A 27,339-nucleotide genomic window follows, 5' to 3' on the forward strand; every position below is an offset into this window, starting at 1 on the left:
CTGAGCTCCAAGGATTGAGCTTGGTTTCAGTTTTGGTTTTGGCAGCCCCAGGGAAGGACCTGCTACCCTCTCCGCTCAGCCTTACCGGAGAAAAACTGTGATTCTGAACTGGCAGATAGCCTGGTTGAATCTATGTACAGGCAGAGTCTAGAACCGATTAACTCCATCATCTGAAAGGCAAAGGGGAGAACCAACCAACTCTCTCTAGAAAAACAGAGGCCTGAACGCGAGCCTCGAGCTGAAGGCCCAGTTTGAAGAGAAATAAGGTAACTCTCCAGAGGGCTTGCTGCCTATGAGGCATTTTCTAAACTACCGGGAGCCTGAATGAATTACACTACAAAGATGGCCATTGACAGCTACAAACCAAAGGCTCTAATCAGCAAGCTGTGAAGAAAGTGTGCTAAAACAACCACTATCTGAAGCAAAGAGACTAATCTTCTGACTTTCATCCTTCTTGTTTTACACCCCTTTCCTCCCTCTGTGTTTGGCTGTCTTGTGTGTGGGTCGAGGGTGGGACAGTTAAAGTGGATAGTAGTTATTAGCTCAATGTTAACCAGTTGTATTTACTGCATATGTTATGATAGTTCTTGGTATAAATAAACAGTAATTGTGTTTACATTTACAAACCTGGTGAATATTTTTTGTCAGTATTCACACAGGAAAAAGACAATGTTATCGAGGAGAATACTGAGATACAGGCTACTAGACTAGAAGGGCTGAGGTTCATAAGGAGGAGGTGTTAGCAATTCTGGAAAGTGTGAAAATAGATAAGTCCCCTGGGCCGGATGGGATTTATCCTAGGATTCTCTGGGAAGCTAGGGAGGAGATTGCTGAGACTTTGGCTTTGATCTTTATGTTGTCATTGTCTACAGGAATAGTGCCAGAAGACTGGAGGAAAGCAAATGTTGTCCCCTTATTCAAGAAGGGGAGTAGAGACAACCCCGGTAACTATAGACCAGTGAGCCTTACTTCTGTTGTGGACAAAGTCTTGGAAAGGTTTACAAGAGATAGGGTGTATAATCATCTAGAAAGGAATAATTTGATTAGGGATAGTCAACACGGTTTCGTGAAGGGTAGGTCGTGCCTCACAAACCTTATTGAGTTCTTTGAGAAGGTGACCAAACAGGTGGACGAGGGTAAAGCAGTTGATGTGGTGTATATGGATTTTAGTAAAGCATTTGATAAGGTTCCCCATGGTAGGCTATTGCAGAAAATACAGAGGCATGGGATACAGGGTGATTTAGCAGTTTGTATCAGAAATTGGCTAGCTGTAAGAAGACAGAGGGTGTTGGTTGATGGGAAATGTTCAGCCTGGAGTTCAGTTACTAGTGGTGTGTAGTAAAACCTCGGATTTGGCTCCTTCCTCTTGTATCAACTGGATCCTCGATTTTCTGACCCATAGTTCACAATCAGTAAGAATAAACAACAACACCTCCTCCACAATAGTCCTCAATACTGGGACCCTGCAAGGCTGCACAAGTATCCCCCTACTATACTCTCTATACACACATGACTTGTGTGGCAAAATTTGGCTCCAACTCCATCTACAAGTTTGCTGATGACACGACCATCGTGTGTCGGATCTTGAACAACGAAGAGTCAGAGTACAAGAGGCATAAGACCATAAGGCATAGGAACAGAATTAAGTCACTTGGCCCATCGAGTCTGGTCCGCCATTCAATCATGGTTGATATTTTTCTCATCCCCATTCTCCTGCCTTCTCCCCATAACCCCTGATCCCCTTATTAATCAAGAACCTATCTATCTCTGTCTTAAAGACACTCAGTGATTTGGCCTCCACAGCCTTCTGCGGCAAAGAGTTCCACAGATTCACTACCCTCTGGCTGTAGAAATTCCTCCTCATCTCTGTTTTAAAGGATTGTCCCTTTAGTCTGAGATGGTGTCCTCTGGTTCTAGTTTTTCCTACAAGTGGAAACATCCTCTCCACGTCCACTCTATCCAGGCCTCACAGTATCCTATAAGTTTCAATAACATCCCCCCTCATCCTTCTAAACTTCAAGTTCAGACCCAGAGTCCTCAACTGTTCCTCATATGACAAGCTCTTCATTCCAGGGATCATTCTTGTGAACCTCCTCTGGACTCTTTCCAAGGCCAGCACATCCTTCCTTAGATACGGGGCCCAAAGTCGCTCACAATACTCCAAATAGGATCGGACCAGAGCCGTATACAGCCTCAGAAGTACATCCCTGGTCTTGTATTCTCACCCTCTCGACATGAATGCCAACATTGTATTTGCTTTCCTAACTGCCGACTGAACCTGCACGTTAACCTTAAGAGAATCGTGAACAAAGACTCCCAAGTCCCTTTGTGTTTCTGATTTCTTAAGCATTTCCCTCTTTAGAAGATAGTCTATGCCTCCATTCCTCCTTCCAAAGTGCATAACTTCACACTTTTCCACATTGTATTTCATCTGCCACTTCATTGCCCACTCTCCTAGCCTGTCCAAATCCTTCTGCAGCCCCTCCACTTCCTCAATACTACCTGTCCCTCTACAGATTGTTGTAACATCTGCAAACGTAGCAACAGTACCTTCAGTTCCTTCTTCCAGATCATTAATGTATATTGTGAAAAGTTGTGGTCCCAGCACAGACCCCTGAGGCAACCACTAGTCACCGGCTGCCACCCTGAAAAAGTTCCTTTTATCATCACACTCTGTCTTCTGCCACTCAGCCAATCCTCTATCCATGCCAGGATCTTACTCTTAACACTATAGGCTCTTAACGTATTTACCAGTCTCCACTGTGGCACCTTGTCAAAGGCCTTCTGGAAATCTAAATAATTCACGTCCACTGGTCCTCCTTTGTCTAACTTCCTTGTTACCTCTCAAAGAAATGTAACAGATTTGTCATACATGACCTCCTTTGACAAAGCCATGCTGGTTCTATTTTGTCAAGCACTTCATGAACAATCACTCCCTCAATGTCAGCAAAACTAACAAGCTGGTCACTGACTTCAGGAAGCGAAGTATCGTACACATCCCTGTCTGCATCAATGGTGCAAAGGTAGAGATTGGTGACAGATTCAAATTCCTAGGTGCGTACATCACCAACAATCTGACCTGGTCCTCTCAAGACGACGCTACAACTAAGAAAGCACAACAGCTCCTATACTTTCTCAGGAAACTAAAGAAATTTGGCATGTCCACATTGACTCTTACCAATTTTTGCAAATGCACCACAGAAAGCATCCGATCCGGCTGCATCACAGCCTTGTATGGCAGCTGCTCGGCCCAAGAACGAATGTCGTGGACTCAGCCCAGTCCATCACTCGAAACCGCCTCCCACCCATTGATTTTGTCTACACCACTTCATCTACATCATCTTGGTAGATCCAATTCAGGTGGGAGTCATTTTGGCAGATCCAATTCAGGTGGGAGTCATTGGTAGATCCAATTCAGGTGGGAGCCATTTTGGTAGATCCAATTCAGATGGGAGCTACAAAATAAATGGCAGAACCATCAGAAGCAGAGAGACACAGAGATATCTGGGCGTGCAGGACCACAGATATATATCTTTATAGGACGGGGTATCGAGTATAAAAGCTCAAAAATTATGTTACAATTATCTAGAACGTTGGTTAGGCCACATTTGGGATACTGTGTTCAATTCTGGCCACCACATTACCAGAAGGATGTGGCGGCTTTGGAGAGAGTACAGAAAAGGTTTACCAGGATGTTGCCTGGTATAAGCTATGAGGAGAGATTGAATAAACTGGGATTATTCTCCCTAGAGAGACGGACACTGAGGGGAAACCTGATAGAAGTTTATAAAATTATTAGGGGCATAGATAGGGTGAACAATTGGAGGCTTTTTCCCAGGGCAGAAATGACAATTACAAGGGGGCACAAGTTCAAGGTGAGGGGGGAAAGGTTCAGCAGAGATGTGCGGGGAAGTTTTTTTTGCACAGAGGTTGGTGGTGGCCTGGAATGCACTGTCAAGTGAGGTGGTTGAGGCAGATACGTTAGCGACCTTTAAGACTTATCTGGATAGGCACATGAACATACGGGGTATAGTAGGATACAGGCGGTTGGTCTAGATAGGACACGCGATCGGCGCAGGCTTGGAGGGCCAAAGGGCCTGTTCCTGTATTGTTCTTTGTTCACTCGCTGCCTTGGGAAAGCAGGCTGCATAATCGAAGACCCCTCCCACCCGGGTTATTCTGTCTCCCATCGCGCAGGAGATACAAAAGTCTGAGAACACACACTAACAGGTTCAAAAATAGCTTCTTCCCCGCTGTTACCAGATTACTGAATGACCGTCTTATGGACTGAACTGATATCTTCACATATCTTTTCTACTGAGTAGTACTACACTCTGTATGCTTCACCCGATGCCGGTGCCTAAGTATTTACATTGTGTATTTATGTATGTTCTATGTCTTCTCATTTGTGGAACGATCTGTCCGGACTGTACGCATAACTTCACACTGTAACTCGGCATACGTGACAATAAATCAAATCAAATCAAATCAATCACAGACATTCGCAAGGGAGAAGGATGGATTGGTGGTGTGAGAGTGGAGTTTGTGGGGAGGTCCAAAGACAGCCACTTCAATCGTCCCAATATTTAGTAGGAGGAAATTTCTGCACACTTGGTACTTGATGTCAGACACACAGTCTGACAATTCAGAGACAGGAGGGGTTAAAAGATGGGGTACTGAGGTAAAGTTGAGAGTCATCAGCATATACGTGGAAACGTTATGTTGCGCTTTTCGTAGTAGCATGAAGAGCATCGTTCAGATAATTAGCCTCATTTCATTTTTTAATTCAAGCTCCCTTTTTGCCAAAATAAATAAAATCACAAATAAGTCACATTCAGAATAAATCAAAACTAGATTAAGCAGAAGGGCATTGGGGTTTAGGGTACAAATGAGAGACTTCACAATAGCTCTAGCAGAGAAATAATGAAACAGTATTGAAGTGCTTACAAGCATCACAATGGTAGCAATCAGTCGAGTTGGTTCAAACATTTTTTTCATTTGTTTCACAGGCCCCATCAGGAACATCGTACTGTGGTGAAAATCAAGATAGGTAACATGTCAAAAAATTATAAATTAAAAGAGGAACTAGGTAATTGTGAGGGACAAAGCTCTGCAGGGCAACCTTAAGTTGGTATAAATCCATGCAACAAATGGAAGATGAATATTGAGAACCTGTCTGTTACCCTACCTTATAAAATGTTAGACTATTTCAATGCTCCTACTGTGCTTTCAGTTTGAACATCTGAATTTGGTTTCCAAAACATTAGTATGGCTATCTAACATAGAAATACAATATATTCAAAGTGAAGCCTTATGAAAGCTGTTATTACGAATTGGTGACACTTGGGAGAAATTAAAATTCTCTGCAGCATTTTCAATTAGTATTACACAACACAGAAGAGCTTACAATGCTGAAGTAGCTTATACTTTGTACAGGAAACTACTCAAGTGCTTACAATATTTTACTTTTTGAAACTATCCCTTTGGGTCAGGTTAATAAGGGAGGCACGATAGCACAGTGGTTAGCACTGTTGCTTCACAGTGCCAGGGACCTGGGTTCGATTCCCGGCTTGGGTCACTGTCTGTGCGGAGTCTGCACGTTCTCCCCGTGTCTACTTGGGTTTCCTCTGGGTGCTCCGGTTTCCTCCCAAAAGACGTGTTTGTTAGGTGAATTGGACATTCTGAATTCTCCCTCTGTGTATCCGAACAGGCGCCGGAATGTGGTGACTAGGGGATTTTCACAGTAACTTCATTGCAGTATTGATGTAAGCTTACTTGTGACACTAATAAAGATTTTTTTTAAAGTAGCTGAGCCAAGCAATTTGGAAAGGATTCAGGTTTAATCCTTAATGTTTGGTTAGCTGCTCTTAGCAATTGCAGGGCAGGGCGATTTTACAAGTGGTATCAGTATCTCTGGGTTAGATAGGAGCAAATCAGCTAGAGTTCCTGCTTCTAACCCTCACCTCCATGCCAGGAGTGCATGCGAAGATGAAAAAGGTCAAAAATCAAGTTCAGTTGTGATGCCCTTTGTAACCCAAGGGCCGGCAAACACACATTTTAACTACACAAATCGAGAAGACATACCACTGGAATATCTGCTTCACTAAAGGTCTGGTGGGTGAGTGATGACTGTTGAAAAATCTTAAGCTCCTTTGCAAAGGACTTGCGCTGGTCAACACTCCCAGGAGTTGGAAGCTTCCGAATTCCTGTTGGTGTTTTTACTTTGCATATGAAGCAATGCAAATCCAGTTTAATCATCAGGACCAAGAATTTATTGGTAGAATCTGTTTCAACGGACCCATTTTAAATCCAGACCAGTGAATTTGAATACTCACCCCTCAATTTCAGCTGTTTTACTTAAAATGGCCAATGTGGGGACTGAGAAAATAAATCACACTGATGGAGTAGGATAGCTCTCAAGCAGCCATGGTTAAGGCGCATGGTTGGGGCATAGTAAAAGGTAGTATTCTGTGTCTTGCCAAAATACACTGCATGTAATGGCATGTAATATACAGAAAGTACACTACCCTCATGTGTGAAAAGTATAGCACTGGTATCTTTATTTTAAATTTACAGCAACATAAACACTTAAATGCATAAACAAAAAAGATTTCTTCCCAATGCTTCAATGTACTAACAATTTGAAAATTTGCTCGTCATAAATATCACAATCAAAAGGTGAGGAACGAAGTTAATGTTCAGTGTTTAAAAGTTGAAGTTAATATATTGAAGCTCGACTTCCGGTTGCGGTGATGCCGAGCTAGCCGCACGTTTCGGCGGCTCCAGCTCCGACGGACCTTCGGGCTCTTTTAAGAGCCCCAACGGGGATTTTTTCGACCGCGTAACCCGGTGTGGGGTGTGTGGGAAGGGAGTCCCCCCCGAACGACGGAAGAAAAAAACCGGCGGCGGCGGCTGCAGCCTGAAGAATCTTCGACTAAAAGGTCAGAGGGAGAGGAAAACAAAATGGCAGCGGAGAAATCGCAGGCGACATGGGGGCCTGAGCAGGAGGAAATCGTGAGACGGTGCATGGAGCTGCTGAAGAAGGAGGTACTGACCCCGATGCTACAGGCAATTGAGGGGCTTAAGGAGACTTTAAAGACCCAGGAGACTGAGCTCCGCGTGGTGGAGCAGAAGGTGTCAGATATTGAGGACGAGGTCCTGGGCCTGGCGGTTAAGACTCAGACGCACGAGGCACTTCATAAAAAGTGTGCTGAAAGGATCGAGGCCCTTGAAAACGGAGCGCGAAGGAAGAACCATAGGATACTAGGTCTCCCTGAGGGTGTGGAAGGAGTGGACTGTGGAGCGTACGCAAGAAAGATGCTGAGCTCACTGATGGGTGCTGAGGCCCCTGCGGGCCCCATGGAGGTGGAGTGGGCAAATCGGATCCCGGCGAGAAGATCAAAAGCGGGAGAACCACCGAGGGCGATAATCGTGCGATTTTATCGCCTTAAGGACAGAGAAGCGGTCCTGAGATGGGCTAAAAAGGTGCGGAGTAGCAGATGGGAGAACGCTGTGGTACGGATATACCAGGACTGGAGTGCGGAGGTGGCGAGAAGGAGGGCGAGCTTCAACCGAGCCAAAGAGGTTTTGCATAAAAGGAAGGTGAAGTTTGGGATGCTGCAGCCGGCAAGACTATGGGTCACGTATCAGGAGAGACACTATTATTTTGAGACGGCGGAGGAAGCATGGTCCTTCATTAAAGAAGAGAAACTGGACCAGAACTGAGGGACTGATGCTGCAGGGAATTGTTATTGTTATTGTTTTTGTTAATGTTATGGTGGAAGTTAATCGAGAAATAAACAGGGAAGGGGGGAGACACTGGGGAAATGTGGGCGCCGGTGAGGGGGGAAAGACGGGACATAGTCGGAGAATGGGGAAGGGGAGGGGGAGGGGAAAGGGAGCTGCGCCATAAGAGGCGGGTCAGGTAAAGGGATGTTCCCGCGCCAGAAAGAATAAGGCGGGAAAACAGGCGCAAGGCGGATGGGAGTTCCCTCACACCGGGGGGGGTCAGTTGAAGTCAGCTGACTTACGGAAGTGATATGGGGGGAGCAATCAAGCTAGATAGGGATCTACTGGGGGGGGGGGGGGGGGGGGGGAGGAGACAACTGGGTTGCTGCTGCGGAAATCCAAAAGGAAATGGCTAAAGAGTGGGTGAGCGGGGATGGTGTGCGACGCTGGGGGAGCGAGCGGGAGCGCGGAGGCGGGGTATGGGACTGGCCTAGAGAAGGTAATGGCTAGTCGACACGGGAGGGGGCGGGTAGCCCCCTAGTGAGGCTGATCACGTGGAACGTGAGAGGCCTGAACGGACCGATAAAAAGGGCCCGAGCGCTCGTGCATTTGAAAGGACTAAGGGCAGACGTGGTTATGCTCCAAGAGACGCACCTAAAGGTGGCGGACCAAGTTAGGCTAAGGAAAGGATGGGTGGGACAGGTGTTCCACTCAGGACTGGACGCAAAGAACAGAGGGGTGGCCATTTTGGTGGGGAAACGGGTAGCATTTGAAGCAAAGACCATCGTAGCAGATAGCGGAGGTAGATATGTAATGGTGAGTGGTAGGCTGGAGGGAATGGAGGTCGTGTTGGTTAATGTGTATGCCCCAAATTGGGACGATGCGGGATTCATGAGACAGATGCTGGGGCGTATACCGGACCTGGAGGCAGGAAATTTGATTTTGGGAGGGGACTTCAATACGGTGCTGGACCCGGGGCTAGATAGATCCAGCTCAAGGACCGGAAGAAGGCCGGCAGCGGCCAAGGTACTTAAGGGGTTTATGGACCAAATGGGGGGAGTGGATCCATGGCGATTTCTTAGACCCAGGGCTAGGGAGTATTCCTTCTTCTCCCATGTCCATAAAGTGTACTCCCGGATAGATTTTTTTGTTTTGGGAAGGTCGTTGATCTCTAGGGTGGAAGAAGCTGAATACTCAGCCATAGCGGTTTCGGATCATGCCCCACATTGGGTGGACTGGAAGTAGGAGAGGACAGGGAGCAGAGAACACTCTGGCGATTAGATGTGGGACTGATGGCGGATGAGGGAGAGTGTGCAAGAGTGCGGGGGTGTATTGAGAGATACCTGGAGGTCAATGACGACGGCGAGGTCCCTGTGGGAGTGGTCTGGGAAGCACTAAAAGCGGTGGTCAGAGGAGAGCTGATCTCTATTGGGGCTCACAAAATGAAAACCGAGGCCAAGGAAAGGGATAGATTACTGGGGGAGATTTTAAGGGTGGACAGGGAATTTGCAGAGACCCCGGAGGAGGCGCTGTAAATGGAGAGGAGACGACTCCAGACCGAGTTTGACCTTCTGACCACCAGAAAGGCGGAGGTACTGTGGAGGAAGGCACAGGGGAGGAGGTATGAATACGGGGAAAAGGCTAGTCGCCTGTTGGCGCACCAACTGCGAAAGAGGGCAGCAGCGAGGGAGATAGGAGGAATTAGGGATGAAAGGGGAGACACTGTGCGAAGGGCAGGAAAGATAAATGAGGTGTTTAAGACCTTCTATGAAGAACTGTATAGGTCTCAGCCCCCAGAGGGAGAGGAGGGGATGCAGCAGTTCCTGGACCAATTGAGGTTCCCGAAAGTGGAGGAGCAGGAGGTGGCAGGCCTGTGGGCGCCGATTGAGGTGGACGAGGTTATTAAGGGACTGGGAAGCATGAAAGCAGGGAAGGCCCCGGGGCCAGACGGGTTCCCGGTGGAATACTACAGAAAATATATGGACTTGTTGGCCCCGTTGATGGTGAGGACGTTCAATGAGGCCAGGGAAGGGGAGACTCTACCCCCGACGATGTCGGAGGCGGCGATATCGCTAATTTTGAAGAGGGACAAAGATCCGTGGCAGTGCGGGTCCTATAGACTTATTTCACTATTGAACGTGGACGCCAAATTGCTGGCAAAGGTACTGGCATTGAGGATAGAGGACTGTGTCCCGGGGGTGGTGCACGAAGACCAGACAGGGTTCGTAAAAGGGAGACAACTGAATGTTAACGTGCGACGACTACTAGGGGTGATAATGATGCCCCCAGTGGAGGGGGAGGCAGAGATAGTGGCGGCAATGGACGCAGAGAAGGCATTTGATAGGGTGGAGTGGAAGTATTTATGGGAAGTGTTAAGGAGGTTTGGGTTTGGGAACGGGTTTATTAGCTGGGTTAGACTTCTTTATGGGGCACCAACGGCAAGCATAGTTACAGGTCGACATAGATCAGAGTACTTCCGATTATATAGGGGAACAAGACAGGGATGCCCGCTGTCTCCATTGTTGTTTCCGTTGGCAATTGAACCTCTGGCCATGGCGTTGAGAGACTCCAGGAAATGGAGAGGGGTGATTAGAGGGGGAGAAGAACACCGAGTCTCGTCATATGCGGATGACCTATTGTTATACGTGTCGGACCCAGCGGGGGGGATGATAGAGGTTATGCGAATTTTGAGGAGGTTCGGGGAATTCTCGGGGTATAGGCTAAACATGGGGAAGAGTGAATTATTTGTGATACATCCAGGGGACCAGAGTAGAGAGATAGAAGGCTTACCGCTAAGGAAAGTGGAAAGAAACTTCCGATACCTGGGGATTCAGATCGCTAGGAGCTGGGGAACCTTGCACAGACTTAATCTGACACGGCTGGTAGAACAAATGGAGGAGGACTTCAAGAGGTGGGACATGCAGCCTTTATCGCTGGCGGGCAGGGTGCAAGCAATTAAGATGATGGTCCTCCCGAGGTTCTTATTTGTATTTCAATGTCTCCCTATATTAATCACCAGGACCTTTTTAAATAAAATAGATAGGAGCATTGCGAGCTTTGTGTGGGCAGGGAAAGTTCCGAGAGTAAGGAGGGGGTTCCTTCAGCGCAGTAGGGACAGAGGAGGACTGGCACTACCGAACTTGGGAGATTACTATTGGGCCGCCAATGTGGCAATGATACGTAGATGGATGATGGAGGGTGAGGGAGCGGCGTGGAAAAGACTGGAGAGAAAGTCCTGTAAAGGGACGAGTTTAGAGGCGCTGGTGACGGCACCGCTACCGCTCTCACCTAAAAAGTATACCACGAACCCGGTGGTGGCGGCAACACTGAACATATGGGGACAGTGGAGGCGACAGAGAGGGGTGCGGGGAGCCCTGGTGGGGTCCCCTATCAGGAACAACCATAGCTTCGCCCCAGGAAGAATGGATGGAGGATTTCAGAGCTGGTACCAGGTGGGAATTAGGAAGGTGGGAGATTTATTCATAGAGGGGACTTTTGCGAGCTTGGGAGCATTGGAGGAAAAGTATAAGTTACCCCGGGAAAATTTCTTGAGATATATGCAGGTGAGGGCGTTTACTAGACAACAGGTGAGGGAATTTCCGTTGCTCCCGACACAGGAGATACAGGACAGGGTGCTTTCAGGGGTGTGGGTCGGAGAGGGCAAGGTGTCAGAGATTTACAGAGAGATGAGGGAAGAGGGGGAGGAGTCGGTGGGAGAACTAAAGGGAAATTGGGAAGAAGAATTAGGGGAGGAGATAGAAGTGGGTATGTGGGCTGATGCCCTAAGCAGGGTAAACTCCTCTTCCTCATGCGCCAGGCTTAGTCTGATTCAATTTAAGGTGCTACATAGAGCACACATAACGGGGGCAAGATTGAACAGGTTCTTTGGAGTGGAGAACAAATGTGGGAGATGTGGCGGGAGCCCGGCAAACCACGCACATATGTTTTGGGCGTGCCCGGCACTGGAAGGATATTGGAAGGGAGTGACGGGAGTGATCTCGCAGGTGGTGAAGGCCCGGGTCAAACCAAGCTGGGGGTTAGCCCTATTTGGAGTTGCGGAAGAGCCGGGAGTGCAGGAGGCGAAAGAGGCCGATGTCGTGGCCTTTGCGTCCCTAGTAGCCCGGCGCAGGATCCTACTCATGTGGAAGGAGGCGAAACCCCCCGGACTGGAGGCCTGGGTAAATGATATGGCGGGGTTTATTAAACTGGAGCAGATAAAGTTTGCCCTGAGAGGATCGGCTCAAGGGTTCACCAGGCGGTGGCAGCCATTTCTCGACTACCTAGGGGAACGTTAGAGGGGAGATGGATGACCAGCAGCAGCAGCCCAGGGGGAAGGGGGGAGGGGGGGAGGAGGGGAGGGGAGGGGGGGGGGGGGGTTTAGTTTAGTTTAGGCCAATAGATAATGGGGTTTTGTTACTTGTGTATTGTTAAAATTTTCTGATTTGTTTTCGTTCCGTTGGCTTTGTAAGAGGGAAAAATGTTGTTTAGAAAAATTTTTCAATAAAATATATTTTTTTTAAAATATTTATTGAAGCTCAGATCTTGGCTTATTTTGAAGTAATTATAATCTTTACATGTAAAGCTTGGGAACCATAAGCCTCGAGCAGCCATTTTTAAAACTTAACAAAAGGTTTAAAGGCTGCAAGTCTGTTCCAGTTTTACTGCAGTTGAATACGGATTCATTATTTACAATTTCATACTTACTTACCTACCAATGGATGATATGTTTCCAATGCTATAAAAGACAGCGAAAAGTATTAATCCTCTTTTTGGAATCCAGAGAAAACAGACCCCCTGAGAAAGAATTACATTTGTAAACATAACATTCATGAATTATCACAAACTATGTACACAATTTTGTGTGTAAATTTAGAACGTGGCATAATAATTTGAGTTTTATTTTTTTCTAAACTTGAAGTGCAGTTGAGGATGGGGAATGCGTACGAGTCTGATTCCTTACCCAACAGCACTGCAGAAGCTCCTGCACCACACACAAGTCCAAAAGATGTCATGGTGCATATTTGCAGTTGCAACAAGTGATGAAAAATAAATGCTGGCCTTGCATGCCCACCATGAAACATAATAAACCTAATAGCAGTTTATAGCCTAAACCCCACAGCTCTAACAACACATGTTCTTTCAATCTTCCAGAGATCTCAAGGCACTAATAATGGTGTTTATTTCTCGTCAACCTGTAAGCAAACTGAATTGGTCATTGTACGTATAACATGGTATTCTAGTTTGTAGGGAGAAATTGTTTGCTCACTGGAGTGATCTTTTATTCTGAGCATGAGAGAATTATCTAAACTGGTTCTACAAAACATAGGCAAGCTCAGAGTTCAACAGATGATGGAGGAAGAATCTAGATGCTGTGGAGAGTCTGGTGATAGCAAGAATTTCTGTTTTGTAAAATTTGAGCTACAAAATTTTAGCTTCATCCATTGTCAACTACGTGGATGCGTAACATAGCAACAAGACTGCAGTCAATAATAATGGTAGAAAGACAAAGTCAAGTATTGTTGGCTTACATTGAAAGCTGACCCAGTATTTATTAGATTCTTTTTCTGAAAGATGCTATGAAAAAAACATACATCAAGGCTGAAAACATGGGAAATACTAGATTTTATTGCAGGAGGAAACATTGGAGATATACCTACAATTAGGACAGTGAAGGACAGCAACAGAGCACGATGTCGCAGAGGAGACAGAGCCAGTACTACTAAAGGCAGCAGAGAGGACAAATAGGAAACCATAACTGCTGGAGCTCAGGATTTCAATGGGAATTTGTAACATTCCCACCTCATCAAATTAAGCAAGTTAGTTATTTCTAATTTTTAATAACTGTTTTAGTTACAAAAAGAACTGCATGATTATGTGAATTTTCAACTCATCCAAAATTATAACTGGAACAGGTTGATCCAAAAGATAACTTCATGGAAGATGCCTATTCTTAAGATTTTGTTTACACAAACAATTTTTATTTGGTGCCAGAGCATATTTGATGCAGTAGTATCCTCTGAAGAAACGAAAAAATATGGGAAAATGTTTTTGGTTCACACATTTTTCAAATTCCAATTGCACGCTTTTTCAAAAGTTGTCAAATTAATTTAATAAGCAGATCAAATCATTATATGTTTCCAGCTTGTGAGTGACATAGCTAAACAAATATGTCTGACTTAAACCATTAAGACCTTTCACAACTATAATTCATCATTTCTTGAATGAATTCAAGAGCAATCAAACATGCCTTTAAAATAACTGGCCAATAACTGACCTGGAGACATTGTAAATGTGATGGAAAAAAAATCAGGAAAATACCTAGCAATGATTCTAAACTAGATTTTTGTAATTTTCCAAATCTTTGCAACTTTCTTTCATTCACATAACATTGTACATAGAACATACAGTGCAGAAGGAGGCCATTCGGCCCATCGAGTGCACCGCCCCACTTAAGCCCTCACTTCCACCCTATCCCCGTAACCCAATAACCCCTCCTAACCTTTTTGGTCACTAAGGGCAATTTATCATGGCCAATCCACCTAACCTGCAGGTCTTTGGACTGTGGGAGGAAACCGGAGCATCCGGAGGAAACCCACGCAGACACGGGGAGAATGTGCCGACTCCGCACAGACAGTGACCCAGCAGGGAATCGAACCTGGGACCCTGGCGCTGTGAAGCCACAGTGCTATCCACTTGTGCCCCACATTATCCTATACTGGGCAGGGCAGAGACCATCCTCAATTTTGATCAGATTAAATTTGCTTCCAACTGTAGTTTCCCCTCAGAAGTTACAATTTTCTAAAGGACTCTTAGCTGTCACTTACTCTGTACGCAAAAATCTATATTTCTGCTGCTGTGTCAAAACGGTTCCCAGCTTCTGGCTCCAACTTATTTCATTGTGCTCAAACTCATTTAGCATCTCTGGTTCTCCTCTCAGCCTTAACCTCAGATTCAACCAGATTTTCAAATCTTCCTCTCCTTATGTTCTCCTTCCTCACCTCCACTCAGTCCCTCCCCTCTTCCATATCCTCAAAAATATGAAGTTATGTATTGGATATATCATTACACTTCACATTACATCTCCCGGAGAATAAAAACACCTGAGATTTTGATGGTTCTGTACAATGTAAATGAAAATATACTTTTATTTTCAACAGCCCAGTGACGTACCTATGTTTTTAGTTAATGCCATGACCTAATAATTTGAATTCCAAAATCATTTGTTAAAACAAAATCCCAACTGGCTACTTTTCATTTGAATTGTGTTTTTCCACATGCAATGTTTTGTATGGAGACAGAGGAAACCTAATCAGCAACAATGGTACAGAACTGAACAGAAACCACAGTAAAAAGTAGAGATCAGTGAACAAGAAAGCTACAGGCCAACCACAAGCTAACATTTCTGCGATTAAGAAGCATCCAAGAAATAGGCAGCACGGTGGCACAGTGGTTAGCACTGTTGCCTCAAGCCGCCGAGGTCCCAAGTTCGATCCCGGCTCTGGGTCACTGTCCGTGTGGAGTTTGCACATTCTCCCTGTGTTTGCGTGGGTTTCGCCCCCACAATCCAAAGATGTGCAGGATAGGTGGATTAGCCACGCTAAATTGGCCCTTAATTGGAAACTCTATAAATTTATATTTAAAAAAAGAAGCATCCAAGACGAGACAGGGATAAACTTGAGCACAGGAGTTTGTTTAATAATGACCTTGACTCTCAAAAGGAAGTTCCTTCCACTGCCCTCATGAAGAACAGACCACAAAATTCATTTTTCTGAAGAATGTGAAACACTCTTGTTCCCATTTACTGCAAATATAGCTACAGATAATCATGAGGATGAAAATAGCCTTTTGCAAACCAAATGTTATGAGCATGCCTGGCAATACTTTGAGGATGGGAGGCTTCAGTGAAATTATATTGTGGCATTTCATTTAACTTTTTCCAAACTACACGGTATTTTCAAATCAACTTACCAATAGGGAGCAAATAATTCCTCCGACAAAGCAAGCAAGAAAACCTTTCACTCTGGTCCCCCATCCTAAGGAGGTTCCCTCAAGTACCTGCAAGGGAAAAAAGCCCAGCTTGTGAAAATTGAGCAAGGAAGATTTTACAACAATTTCTGGTCGCCCTCGATATTGCTGTGGTTCTTTCACATTCTAGTGAAAAAGTTAGTAGCCGTTTGGTAGCACAGAATTTGAGTATTACTGAAAAAAATACATTTTGAAGCTTTTTGTCTTGCACTCACCAGGACACTTCGCAAGAATACCAATATTTTTTACTGTATCAGAAAATGCTGATTGGTTTGCAAGTGGACTCCGATTGGTAATGGCATTGCCAATAAAAAAGCACCCATTGATGGTGACTAACAGTTAACGGTCAAGCATTGTTAGAAATTTAAATCAGACAGTTTGACCCTGATTGGTCAAGAAATTATCCCGAGGAATGAGTCACCAAATCGCTGTCACATATTTTGTTTACCAGAAACAGGCACAATGTTTGTACATGTTCTTTTTGTCTGCAAAGAAAACGGCCCTGTGTATTAATATGCGTAGCTTTCAGTACACACAAATCCACCACCACTGCAAGTCCGATTGACGATCTTAAATAGGTTGTCAGCGTAATTCTTAGAACACTGAGAATTATTTAGCAAATGTTGTCCGATCACCGAATCACATCTAAAGTTGGACACTGTTTTGAGTTTTGCAAGCATGGGCTGGTTGGGTATGGTCTGTACCTTGACTGTTGTGAACCGCAGCTGGGGCATGCTATTTGTTACGATCCTCCAGTCTTTGAGACGTACAGCTTACATATCTAGCATCACACTGACACTGAAATTCATCCCCACCGTACTCATTTGTGTGAACATCTTTTTCGCTTGACAGCAGCAAATACCACTTATGTTGCTGCTGCAAATCCTTTGTGATATCTTGTCCTTCTAGGGTAATCTGGGCACTTTTTAGGGACGAAATTGACTGCCTTAGGCCCATGTCTGTGCGATATACACACTTGGCCTATTTCAGCTAACAATACGAGTGAAAGTCATTTTCTGACTCATTCCTCAGGGCAAATGCCTTGACCAATCAGGCTCAATTGGTTTCCACCTAAACTGGTATTTTGCGAAGTATCCAAATGAGCGCAAGAAGAAAAACTTCAACGCTTCACTTTTTTCAACAATAAAAATAAAGCTACATTATAAGCAGTACAACTTGAGGTTAAATGGCCACAAGATTGCTTTAATCTGATGACATGTCAAACAATTAATATCGTCACATTTGTCTGATTGAATTTAAAAAAAAAACTTTCTCCAGATGGCAAGGCTGACAATTATTGCTCATCCACAGTTTCCCTGAGGTGGTAGGCCCTGTCCTTGAAGCATTAGTTTTACAAGTAAATGTACAAGCCTCTGAAGTAACCAAACACACCAGAGTTCAGCATGGAATAGGATTTTTCTAGGATTATTGGTTGAGGTTGAAACTATGTCAACATTCAAAATAGTAAGAAGTTTTACAACACCAGGTTAAAGTCCAACAGGTTTGTTTCAATGTCACTAGCTTTCGGAGCGCTGCTCCTTCCTCAGGTGAATGAAGAGGTATGTTCCAGAAACATATATATAGACATTCAAAATGAAATTGCAAAGGTGGATGATGGAAAAGGCAATGTTGAGAAAGGGAATTAACTGGGTAAATGCGATTTGACGGGTAGCACGGTAGCACAGTGGTCAGTACTGTGGCTTCACAGCGCCAGGGACCCAGGTTCAATTCCCGGCTGGGTCACTATCTGTGTGGAGCCTGCACATTCTCCCTGTGTCTGTGTGGGTTTCCTCCGGGTACTCCAGTTTCCTCCCACAAGTCCCAAAAGACGTGTTGTTAGGTAATTTGGACATTCTGAATTCTCCCTCTGTGTACTCGAACAGGCGCCGGAATGTGGCGACTAGGGGCTTTTCACAGTAACTTCATTGCAATGTAAGCCTACTTGTGACAATAAAGATTATTATTATTTGCTCACATCAAAGGCAAGCATCAATACTGACTGATTGCGTCAAAAGGTCTGTTTTATGTAAAAGTAAACTTGTGTTTCCTTAATTTCCACACTCAATACTTGTTCGTAAAATTATAGCTAGTGCTTCTGATATGTCCTCCACAACATCCCAGCATGCATATCATTTGGGCTTCTTGTTTAGGCCATTAGGTCCTTGTCCTTTCATAGCAAATCATGTTAATAGTTAACAATTATTTTGGAAAATGTGCCAAAGGTATTGTTTTTTTCTGCTGTCACTGACATCATCTCTTGGCTTCAGAATAACTTTATCACTGTTTGCATCAATCAAAATCTCTGCTAGCTGCCATCACATTCAGAGGTGTGGAATTTGCAGCAATTAACTCGCCTTCCGGCTCCCAAAAACTGACAAGGCACAAGGTCAGGAGTGAGTTGGAATACTCTCCACTTGCCTGGATGAATCAGCTCCATCAACACTCAAGCTTAGCAACATCCAAGACAAAATAGCCTGCTTGACCATCACCTATTCATCACCGTAAACATTCACTCACTCCAGCACCATTCCACAGTGGCAGCAATGCATACTATCTATAAGATGCAATGTAGCAACTCAACAAGACTCCTCGCACAACACCACTCAAATCTGCCACCTAGACGGACAAGGGTGGCATACACAAGGGAACATCACCACTTGCAAGTTTGTCTCCAAGTCACACAGCATACTGACTTGGAACTTATCACTGCTTATTAGCAACAGACAGCATGGTTTTGTACAAGGGAGGTAACGTCTCACTAAATTGATTGAATTTTTTGAGGTGGTGACAAAAATGATTGACGAGGGAAAGGCTATGAATGTTGTCTATATGGACTTTAGTAAAGCATTTGATAAGGTCCCTCAAGGCAGGCTGGTGCAAAAGATTAGATCACACGGGGTCAGGGATGAACGAGCTGGATGGATCCAGAACTGGCTTGGCCATAACAGAGGGTAGCAGTGGAAGGATGTTTTTCCGAATGGAGGTCTGTGCTTAGTGGTGTTGCGCAGGGATCAGTTCTGGGACCTCTGCTCTTTGTAATATATATATAAATGACTTGGAAGAAAACGTAGTGGGTCTGATTAGCAAGTTTGCGGATAATACTAAGATTGCAGGAGCTGCAGACCGTGATGAAGATTGTCAGAGAATGCAACAGGGTATAGATAGGCAGCAAAACTGGGCAGAGAAATGGGAGATGGAATTTAACCCGGACAAATGCGAGGTGATGCATTTTGGTAGATCCAGTTCAGGTGGGAGCTATAAAATAAATGGCAGAACCATCAGGAACATAGGGACACAGAGATCTGGGTGTGCAGGTCCACAGATTCTTAAAAGTGGCAGCACAGGTGGAAATGGTGGTAAAGAAAGCATATGGCATGCTTGCCTTCATAGGACGAGGTATTGAATGTAAAAGTTCAAAAATTATGTTATAATTATATAGAACGTTGGTTAGGCCACATTTGGAATACTGCGACCAATTCTGGTCACCGCACTACCAGAAGGAAATGGAGGCTTTGGAGAGGGTACAGAAAAGGTTTACCAGGGTGTTGCCTGCTTTGGAGGGTATTAGCTATGAGGAGAGATTGAATAAACTGGAATTGTTCTCCCTAGAGAGACGGAGGTTGAGGGGCGACCTGATAGAAGTTTACAAAATTATTAGGGGTATAGATAGGGTGAACAGTTGGAGGCTTTTTCCCAGGGCGGAAATGACAATTGCAAGGGGGCACAAGTTCAAGGTGAGGGAGGGAAAGATTCAGTGGAGATGTGCGGGGGAAGTTTTTTTTTACACAGAGGATGGTGGTGGTGGCCTGGAATGCACTGCCAAGTGAGGTGGTTGAGGCAGATATGTTAGCGACCTTTAAGACTGATCTGGATAGGCACATGAACAGATGGGGTATAGAAGGATACAGGCGGTTGGTCTAGATAGGACACGTAATCGGCGAAAGGTTGGAGGGCCAAAGGGCCTGTTCCTGTGCTGTATTGTTCTTTATTACTTCACTGTCATTAGGTCAGAATCCTGGAACTCCGAACAGCACTATGGGTGACCTACATCACATGGACGGCAGTGGTTCAAGTAGGCAGCCTATGCAAGGTTAGTAAATACTGGCCTAGCCAACAACACACATTCCAAGAACGAATAGAAAGATTGGTCAAACCCGTTTCTTGTGGTTCAGTGCCAAGTTTCATAGCTTTTACATCTTTCAACAGAACTGAACTACAACCAGTGCTTGCTGAGATCACTAACTCTGCACAATGGCTTGAAAAAACACAAAAAAGACCAAGACATGCTGACACTAAGACCCCAGTCTGATATACTAACTCCAACCAGTCATCCTCTCGGCAACCCCTTGCTCCAACCTTGCTTCCAGTCACCTCTTCTAATTCTCTGCTTCGATTTCTTGATCCCTTATTATTTGTCACCTTTGTGATAATGTTTTGGAACATGTTTGAAGGACTAGATACTTTCAATTTCAAAACCCTATCCCGGCATCTCTTAAAATTCACCGTTCAGATTTAAACACCTCCGAAACATTACATGCTAAGATACTGTATTTTATTTTCAACCATGAAGACACTACAAAAGGTAGCAAACTGCAAGGGCAGTTTTTACGAAAGAATGAATCACTGAACTTATTGATTTAGGCAAACAAAGGCACAGTCTTTCCTCACACGGTTCGCTAGTTTTTTTGCTCAGAACTAATTTCACTGAATCAATGATTAACCAGAGTATTCAATTACATGGTTTCCTGTTCCACAGCATGTACGTCAAATGCATTAAATCAATTATGCACTATTGTAAGGATCACCAATAGGTATTTCCTTAATGGTGTGAAAGACCACCTGAAAATGAGTACCTGTTATGCAGTGTTTCAGCATTGTTAAATTTCTGCAAAAACATTCATCAATGCTATATGCGATATTATGCCAACACTGAAATAGTCTCCTCAAACTTACTTGGGGTAAGATAACTTAACAGCCCAGGAACATCAAAACCAAACTGATTCTTCCCTTCTTTGCAGTATTTGGATCTTGCAGTCCATTAAGTCTCTCCCCTTTTCACTGACAAGGCTCTGAGTGTCAAAAATGTAGTTTTGTCCATTAGTTGTTCAGGATGCATGAATATGAGAATTCCATTTGATCCATGGAGTACCTGTAGTCATCTGGGATGGCCACTTCCAGAATACAAAATGGACATTTGCAAAGATTGCAGGGAAAATGGACAATGTTAAGAAAGCGGGCAGGCACATAGCCTGTCTGCATATTGGAGCCGCAGCTTCCAGACAAGACTGAAACTGTAGGCCTATTAGCATATGGATGGCACATCTCCGGGAACAAAGGAAGATACTTAAGTAACCGATCTGGCTCCAGGCCTCGCGGCGCCAGTTCCCCAAACCGAAAGCAGAAAACAATGCAGGCCAACGGCCACCTAGGACACGCCCAGCCATCAGGACACCCACCCCTTTATTGGTCAAGATCAATACGAGTGATCAAGATACGGTCCAATTAATTGGGGCCAAGTTCAAGGCCCGCCCAAAAGCGCGCAAAGCCCCTTCGGGTATAAGAAGAAGGACCCAAGAGAGAATTGCTCTCTTGGACTCGGCTCTCACAGCGGAGAGACCTGTCCACCAGCTACACCAGAAGCAAGTAAGTCCAAGGTCAACGCTCGCTACCAGATGGACGACCTTAGCTGTTCCCCTTCACCACTTTGACCCCAGCAGCCTCAGATCCGAACAACGGCCATTGTTCCTCTGACTGAGTGGGCGCCCGAAGCTAAGTATAGGCTTTAGCAGTAGTGATAATTTAGTCTGTAGTATTTTGTGCATGAGTAGATATTGCTGTGTGCGTAAATAAATAGTATTGACTTTGAACTAACTAACTGGTGTAACGACTCTTTGATCAGTATTCGGGTTTGAACCTTGTGGCGGTATCGGAAGATACTTGGCGACTCTAGAGCAAACATAATTAGGATTAAGGAAGGCGACCATATTGACCGCCATATTCAGAGCCAACCAAAGAGAGCAACATACCAGAGACTCGGCCCCAACATACTCAATTACCCAAAACCTCTTTCTCTGTGCTGAAACAGAGGGAGTGCATGTGCATAAGTTATTGAACGTGACACGGTGGGTGAAGAGAGCAGTTAATAAAGCATCCTGGGGTTTATTAATAGGGGCATAAAGTATAAGAGCATGGAGGTTATGCTGAACTTATACAAGACACTATAGAAAGGATGTGAAAGTACTGGAGAGAGTGCAAGATATGTTTCCAAAAATGGTTCCAGGGCTGTGAAGAGGAGAAGGCTAAGTGGACATTTGACAGAACTATTCAAAATCATGAGGGGGCTGGACGGAGTAGGTAGGGAGACACTGTTCCCACTTGCAAAATGATTGAGAATGAGAGGGCACAGATTTAAAGTGATTTGCAAAAGAAGCAAGCGCGATGTAAGAGAAAAAAATTCAAACAGTGAGTGATTCGAGTCTATAATGCTCTGCCTGGAAGTGTGATGGAGGCAGGTTGAATTGAGGCATTCAAGGGCATTAATGATTATTTGAATAGAAGCAATGTGCAGGGGTATGGGGAAAAGGCAGGAAATTGGCACAAATTTACAAAGTTTATTCAGAGAGCTGGTGCAGACCCAATGGGATGAATGGCCTTCTTCTGCATAACAATTCTGCGATATCAAAAGTAAATTATCAGTGCACCACAATAATACATTTACTTCCACAAGTTAAACTTAGTGTTTTCCACAATTCCTGGAACCATCATATTCTACTGCATGTTGATAATTTGTCTGCACATAGCCCAATAACATTCAAACTCATTTCCAGTAGACATTTACTTAGCTCTCTTCAACTTGACAGTTTTGACTATTTCCGCTGAGGGTCTTCTGTGCTCACGTCTTACAGTTTTGACAAGTGGATGACTATTTTATTGAACTAAAAGATGTTGTTCGCTAAACAGAGTTATTTTCTAAATAGTGCTGTGCATTATGAAAAGTCTTCAAATTGTTAATTAAAAAATGCTTAAGAGATGCGAGGAGTAATCATGAACCTTTGCATTTTCCGAGTAAAATGTATTCCATACACAATCAAAATGCAAAGTAATTGGGAAAACTATACTGCCCTATGCAAATAATTGACTTGTACCTGCACTTCACAATTTGTCTTTTCTTGCATGGTTTAAAATATCTTTACCTATCCTTTTTAAAAACAGTTTTCCATTTTCATTATTACCTTATGTGCCCATTTTATAAAAGATGAAATTCTACACTATTGTGTTCAGTTTCATTTCAGCTAGAACCACAGAATATTACGGCACACAAAGAAACCATTGTCCATTACACATGTGCCAGCCCGTGACCCACTTTGTTCAGGTTTTAACTCCAGATCACCATTCTTTCATGACAATAGGATTTTATTGTCAGGTCATAAGGACAGTCTCAGCAAGCCAAACATGTGGATCCTTCTCCTCTCTATTGCTTCAAGAATTTCCGTAAGGTCACATATGTGATCAGGCTAAAGAATGCTGTTACTTGTTTCTAGCCAGCTCACAAATTATTCCAAATTCTTTTCTCCACTCAGCACAGATTTTGCTCAATTCTGCTCACTAGAACAACAGCTTCATCACTCTGAAGCTGTAATTTATGTTCCAGAACTCAAATTCTTCCTTGAGGTTTCATAGAATCAAGATTAGGTACAACCAAATCATTTTGTTTCCAAGCACCGTCTTCCTTTGTTGTTCCAATAGCCTGGAATTGCTTCTGCTCGATCTTGTGCAGGCGCTTGCTGCTTAGGATCTGCATGCAGGTTAATTCAAACAGCTTCATTTCTTTTCCAATTGCCTCCAACATCAGTCTGAGGTTCTAGCATCATTTTAACCTCAGAAATTTGAGCTTTTGACTCTTTGGACACAACTTTGGTTAGAACTGTACTTTTTACATTAGGAGTACAGATAGTCATGGATTTCGGTATGTCATTTGATGTATTTTCAACTTGCACCGTTTCACTGGACTTAACTGACACCACTGGAGATGCAGAACTTTATTCCCAGAATGAAATCAACACCATTAATAAACAACTTTGACAATTCCCACAGTTAAAATACCAGAAATTCAAACATGTTTTCAATTAACTTTACACAACGGAGCAGTTGAACAACCGCTATCCGTACCCTTGATTAATACATTCCAAAATAGCTTACCTACCACTATTAGCAATTGAGTTAACCCTACACCTCTTCGGCCAGTCATTTTCAAACTCAAGGTCGCCGACCGATTGATCATGGCGTTCCCGATCGAGGGAAGAAGGGTCCAACAGGCGCAACTGGCTTTCAAAAATACAGGATGCGACGTGCTTTCAAAAATGCTGGCCGTCCCGTACAAGCGTACCCCCTCAGCCGTATTCAGCAGTGCACAGGCGCGGAGTCTAGCAGGGCAGATTGTCTCCTCCTGATGTCAGCACGCTGTCCCAGGACCAGATTTTTAAATGACCGATGAGGTCTTCCCGCCAGAAGTGGCGGCAGAGGGCAGGTCACATGCCCCAGGTGCAAAATCACGAAGGAGAGATTCCTCCATTTTGTAGCTGCCAGCAAGCAAGTAACAGGACTGTGACTGTAATAAAGGAAGAGAGGGCCAGAGACACAAACAGGCCAGGATCTCACAATTGAATCTGCTGGAGAGCGCTTCTCAGGAGAGGTCACGGCAGGACAAAGCAGTGCTGTGTGAGCTCCAGACAATTAAGCAGTATAAAGATGATTTCTTGAGGTACGGCATTGTTAAATTTGCCAATGCAAATCAGGATGCAAAGTCCATGTGTGTTATATGCAGGGAAGTACTGACAAATGGAAGTTTAAAACCCTCAAAACTTCAAAGACAGTGAGTTCGAGGACAAATCTCTTGATTTTTTTCAAAGATTGCAGCGAGAACTTAAATCGGTGGCTAGCCTTAGCAGAAATGTAACACTGAATGACAAAGCAAGTGGGATGGTGAGGCCCAAGCAGGCTCATCTATCGCATTAAAGTAAGCAATAATAGTGGATGCCAAAGGTCGGCCGGCATTAGTGTCAAAGGTCGGCCGGTTGGTAAAAGTGGGTTCTGGGAAAAAAAGTTTGAAAAACACAGTCTTAGAATATTTATTTGTGTGCCTGCTTCACTGGACAAAGATGTGGAGACCCCACCCATGAATACAAAATCTTTACAATGCTCTATGTTTTGATTTTTACCAATAGTAAATCCATTTGAAGCTACTGGTTTGGCATTAGTGCAACACCTTCTGCAGTCATGCCATACATGCTAACAAATGCGGTTTTGGGTTTTAATCTCCAGCAATCTAACTTCACCTGGTTCTTCTCAAGGCAAAAATAACACGTTGGTTCCCTTGAATCATACTTATCCTCCATACTATTTTTTATACTGCTCTGGGGAGTTTCAGTCTTTTCATTTCTGCTATCTTCCTCATTGTAAATAACATTTTGTTGGTTATTACTTCTCAGTTCTCCAGCTTCTGTGCGGTTTGGCAAACAAAGTTTACTGTCAACTATGTGCTTGTGGGATAGTTCGGAACAAACAGCAGCTTCTCTCATTTTAGAAACTTTGTGGTCTTTTAGATGGGACCTCATTCCAAAAAGGCTAAATTCTTCCATTAACAACACTTCATTTAAGATTTTCAAAATGCTGATCAAGCTTCACAGCTCTATACCATATATTAAATATCATGTATTTTTCTCTAGCACTGTCAACAAAAGTGTTGTGGTCTTGTAGCCACCTAAATTGGCCAACTCCCGATTTAAAATGGCGAACGGCAAAGGCTGATGGGAAAGTCAGCCAACAAGACAGAAACCAGCGGCTGCAGGTTTGCTGTGTATTTACCTCTGCAAAAGCCAGACAACATCGATACCACCGGCCATCAGCATAACAAAGTAGCAGCCATCTGCATACTGATGAGCAATCCCCGGGAACAATAAGAAACATTTTGGACACACAAAGCAAAGCCAGACTCCTCGGCGCCAGCAGGAGCCAACACAAAGGAGGTGAACGAGCACTTCAAGACCGCCCATCGATCAGGGAACCGCTCCAGTATTGGAGAAAATCGAACCAAGCGATTGGGACAAAGTCCAATCACTTGGGACCAGGTACAGGGTCCGCCCCAAAAGGCGGGAAGCCCCTGGGGACTATAAGAGTTGAGCCCCAAGTTCAAATCGCTCTCTCTTCACCTCTGCATCCTGCCCGGGTCACCCAGCAACACGAACCAACATTGACCGTGACCGGTGCAGTGACTCCAGTGATCGCCGAAGCCCGTAAGTCTTAATTCAACGCTCGCTACGAGATAGGCGCTCCTAGCTACCAATCCGTACCAACTTCGAATCCCGCAGACTCAGAACCCGAATGAAAGGCTGTTTGTTCCCCTGACCTGGTGGGCCAGTCCGAAGTTAAGTATAGGCCTGTTAGTTATAGAAGTAGCTTAGACGTAGAATTTGTGCATGAGTAGCGATTACGGTGTATAATAAATGTGCTTTGATTTAAATCTTACTAATCGGTGTATTGGGTTATTGATCATTACTCGGACTTGAACCTCGTGGCGGTATCATAAGGATACCTGGCGACTCGAGAGCAAAGGTAATAAAACAGAGCAATTGAACCAAGGAGAAAATCAGCAACAGTCTCTTCTTCAAATTTTCCTATAAGCTTATGGAAGTAACTTGTGCTCATTCAGCATAACATTCTTCACAAAATCATAATTAGACTATACATCTGAAAATGACAAATAAACTTCTAACACTTCCCCTACCAAAACGTTCTGTAATAAAATCGGCCAAATTTATTTCACCCGTTATAACTTTGCAGCAATTTTCTCAATTGAGACAAAATACATTTAAACTCCTTCCTCACTTGTCTTTAGGCAGTAAGCAAATATTCACTGTCAAATAAAGTCAGGAGTTACAGTCTCCCTGTTACTCCTGGTTTGTGTAATTGAAGTATTTCTCTGCCCTGTTCACATTTTCTGGCTTCTCTCTCTCAGCAATTTAAGGCTATTCTTGGCTCATGCTCTTCGAAATTCTAATTCAAATTTTCACTTTCTTTCAACTTCAAGTATTTTTTCCTGACTCAAAATCAAAATTTGTGTTTTCTCAAACTCTTTCCGATTGGAGTTGCTTCATTTATAATTGAATCCTCGTTAACTCAACTTGCATTTCATCTGGATTACTTTTCTCTTCCGCAAGGTTCAGACATTGAGTAAATGGTACAAGATAATCTCACTTTTTGCTGCTCACTTTTGAATCGATTTCCAACTGATCTGCTGCCGTCTTCAAATCAATCTTTGTTAACTGTGGCACGGCACTCAAAAACAGGTCCCCTCTTTTGAGGAAAGCTTCTGTAATCGAAGTAGCCATATTAACATTTCAATGAATACAGCAAAAAGTAGCAAAATCTTGTTCATTTATACCTGGAAAATCCTAGTGCCATCATCTCTGTCTGTAGATTCAAAATGTCACAGGAGCCTTTGCTATGATATCCATAGAAATCAATAACTTTTATAAAGATATTTGAATTTCCTATTTTAAAAAAATGTATTTTATTACAAACATGTAT

At 44.0% G+C, this 27,339-nt stretch overlaps 1 protein-coding gene across 1 annotated transcript in view; it reads right to left on the reverse strand.

Moving 5' to 3' along the window:
• LOC140427807 (vesicle transport protein SFT2B-like) overlaps positions 1-27,339 on the reverse strand; it is a 63,311-nt gene that overhangs the window by 22,044 nt on the left and 13,928 nt on the right. The window contains exons 2-4 of the mRNA XM_072513481.1: positions 15,697-15,783; positions 12,437-12,522; positions 4,948-5,029 (exon numbers count right to left, since the gene is read on the reverse strand). Coding sequence (XP_072369582.1) covers positions 4,948-5,029; positions 12,437-12,522; positions 15,697-15,783 — 255 coding nt within the window. The remainder of the gene's footprint in view (positions 1-4,947; positions 5,030-12,436; positions 12,523-15,696; positions 15,784-27,339) is intronic.

Source organism: Scyliorhinus torazame, chromosome 8, assembly GCF_047496885.1.
Source record: "Scyliorhinus torazame isolate Kashiwa2021f chromosome 8, sScyTor2.1, whole genome shotgun sequence".
In the NCBI taxonomy this organism is placed as follows: Eukaryota; Metazoa; Chordata; class Chondrichthyes; order Carcharhiniformes; family Scyliorhinidae; genus Scyliorhinus; species Scyliorhinus torazame.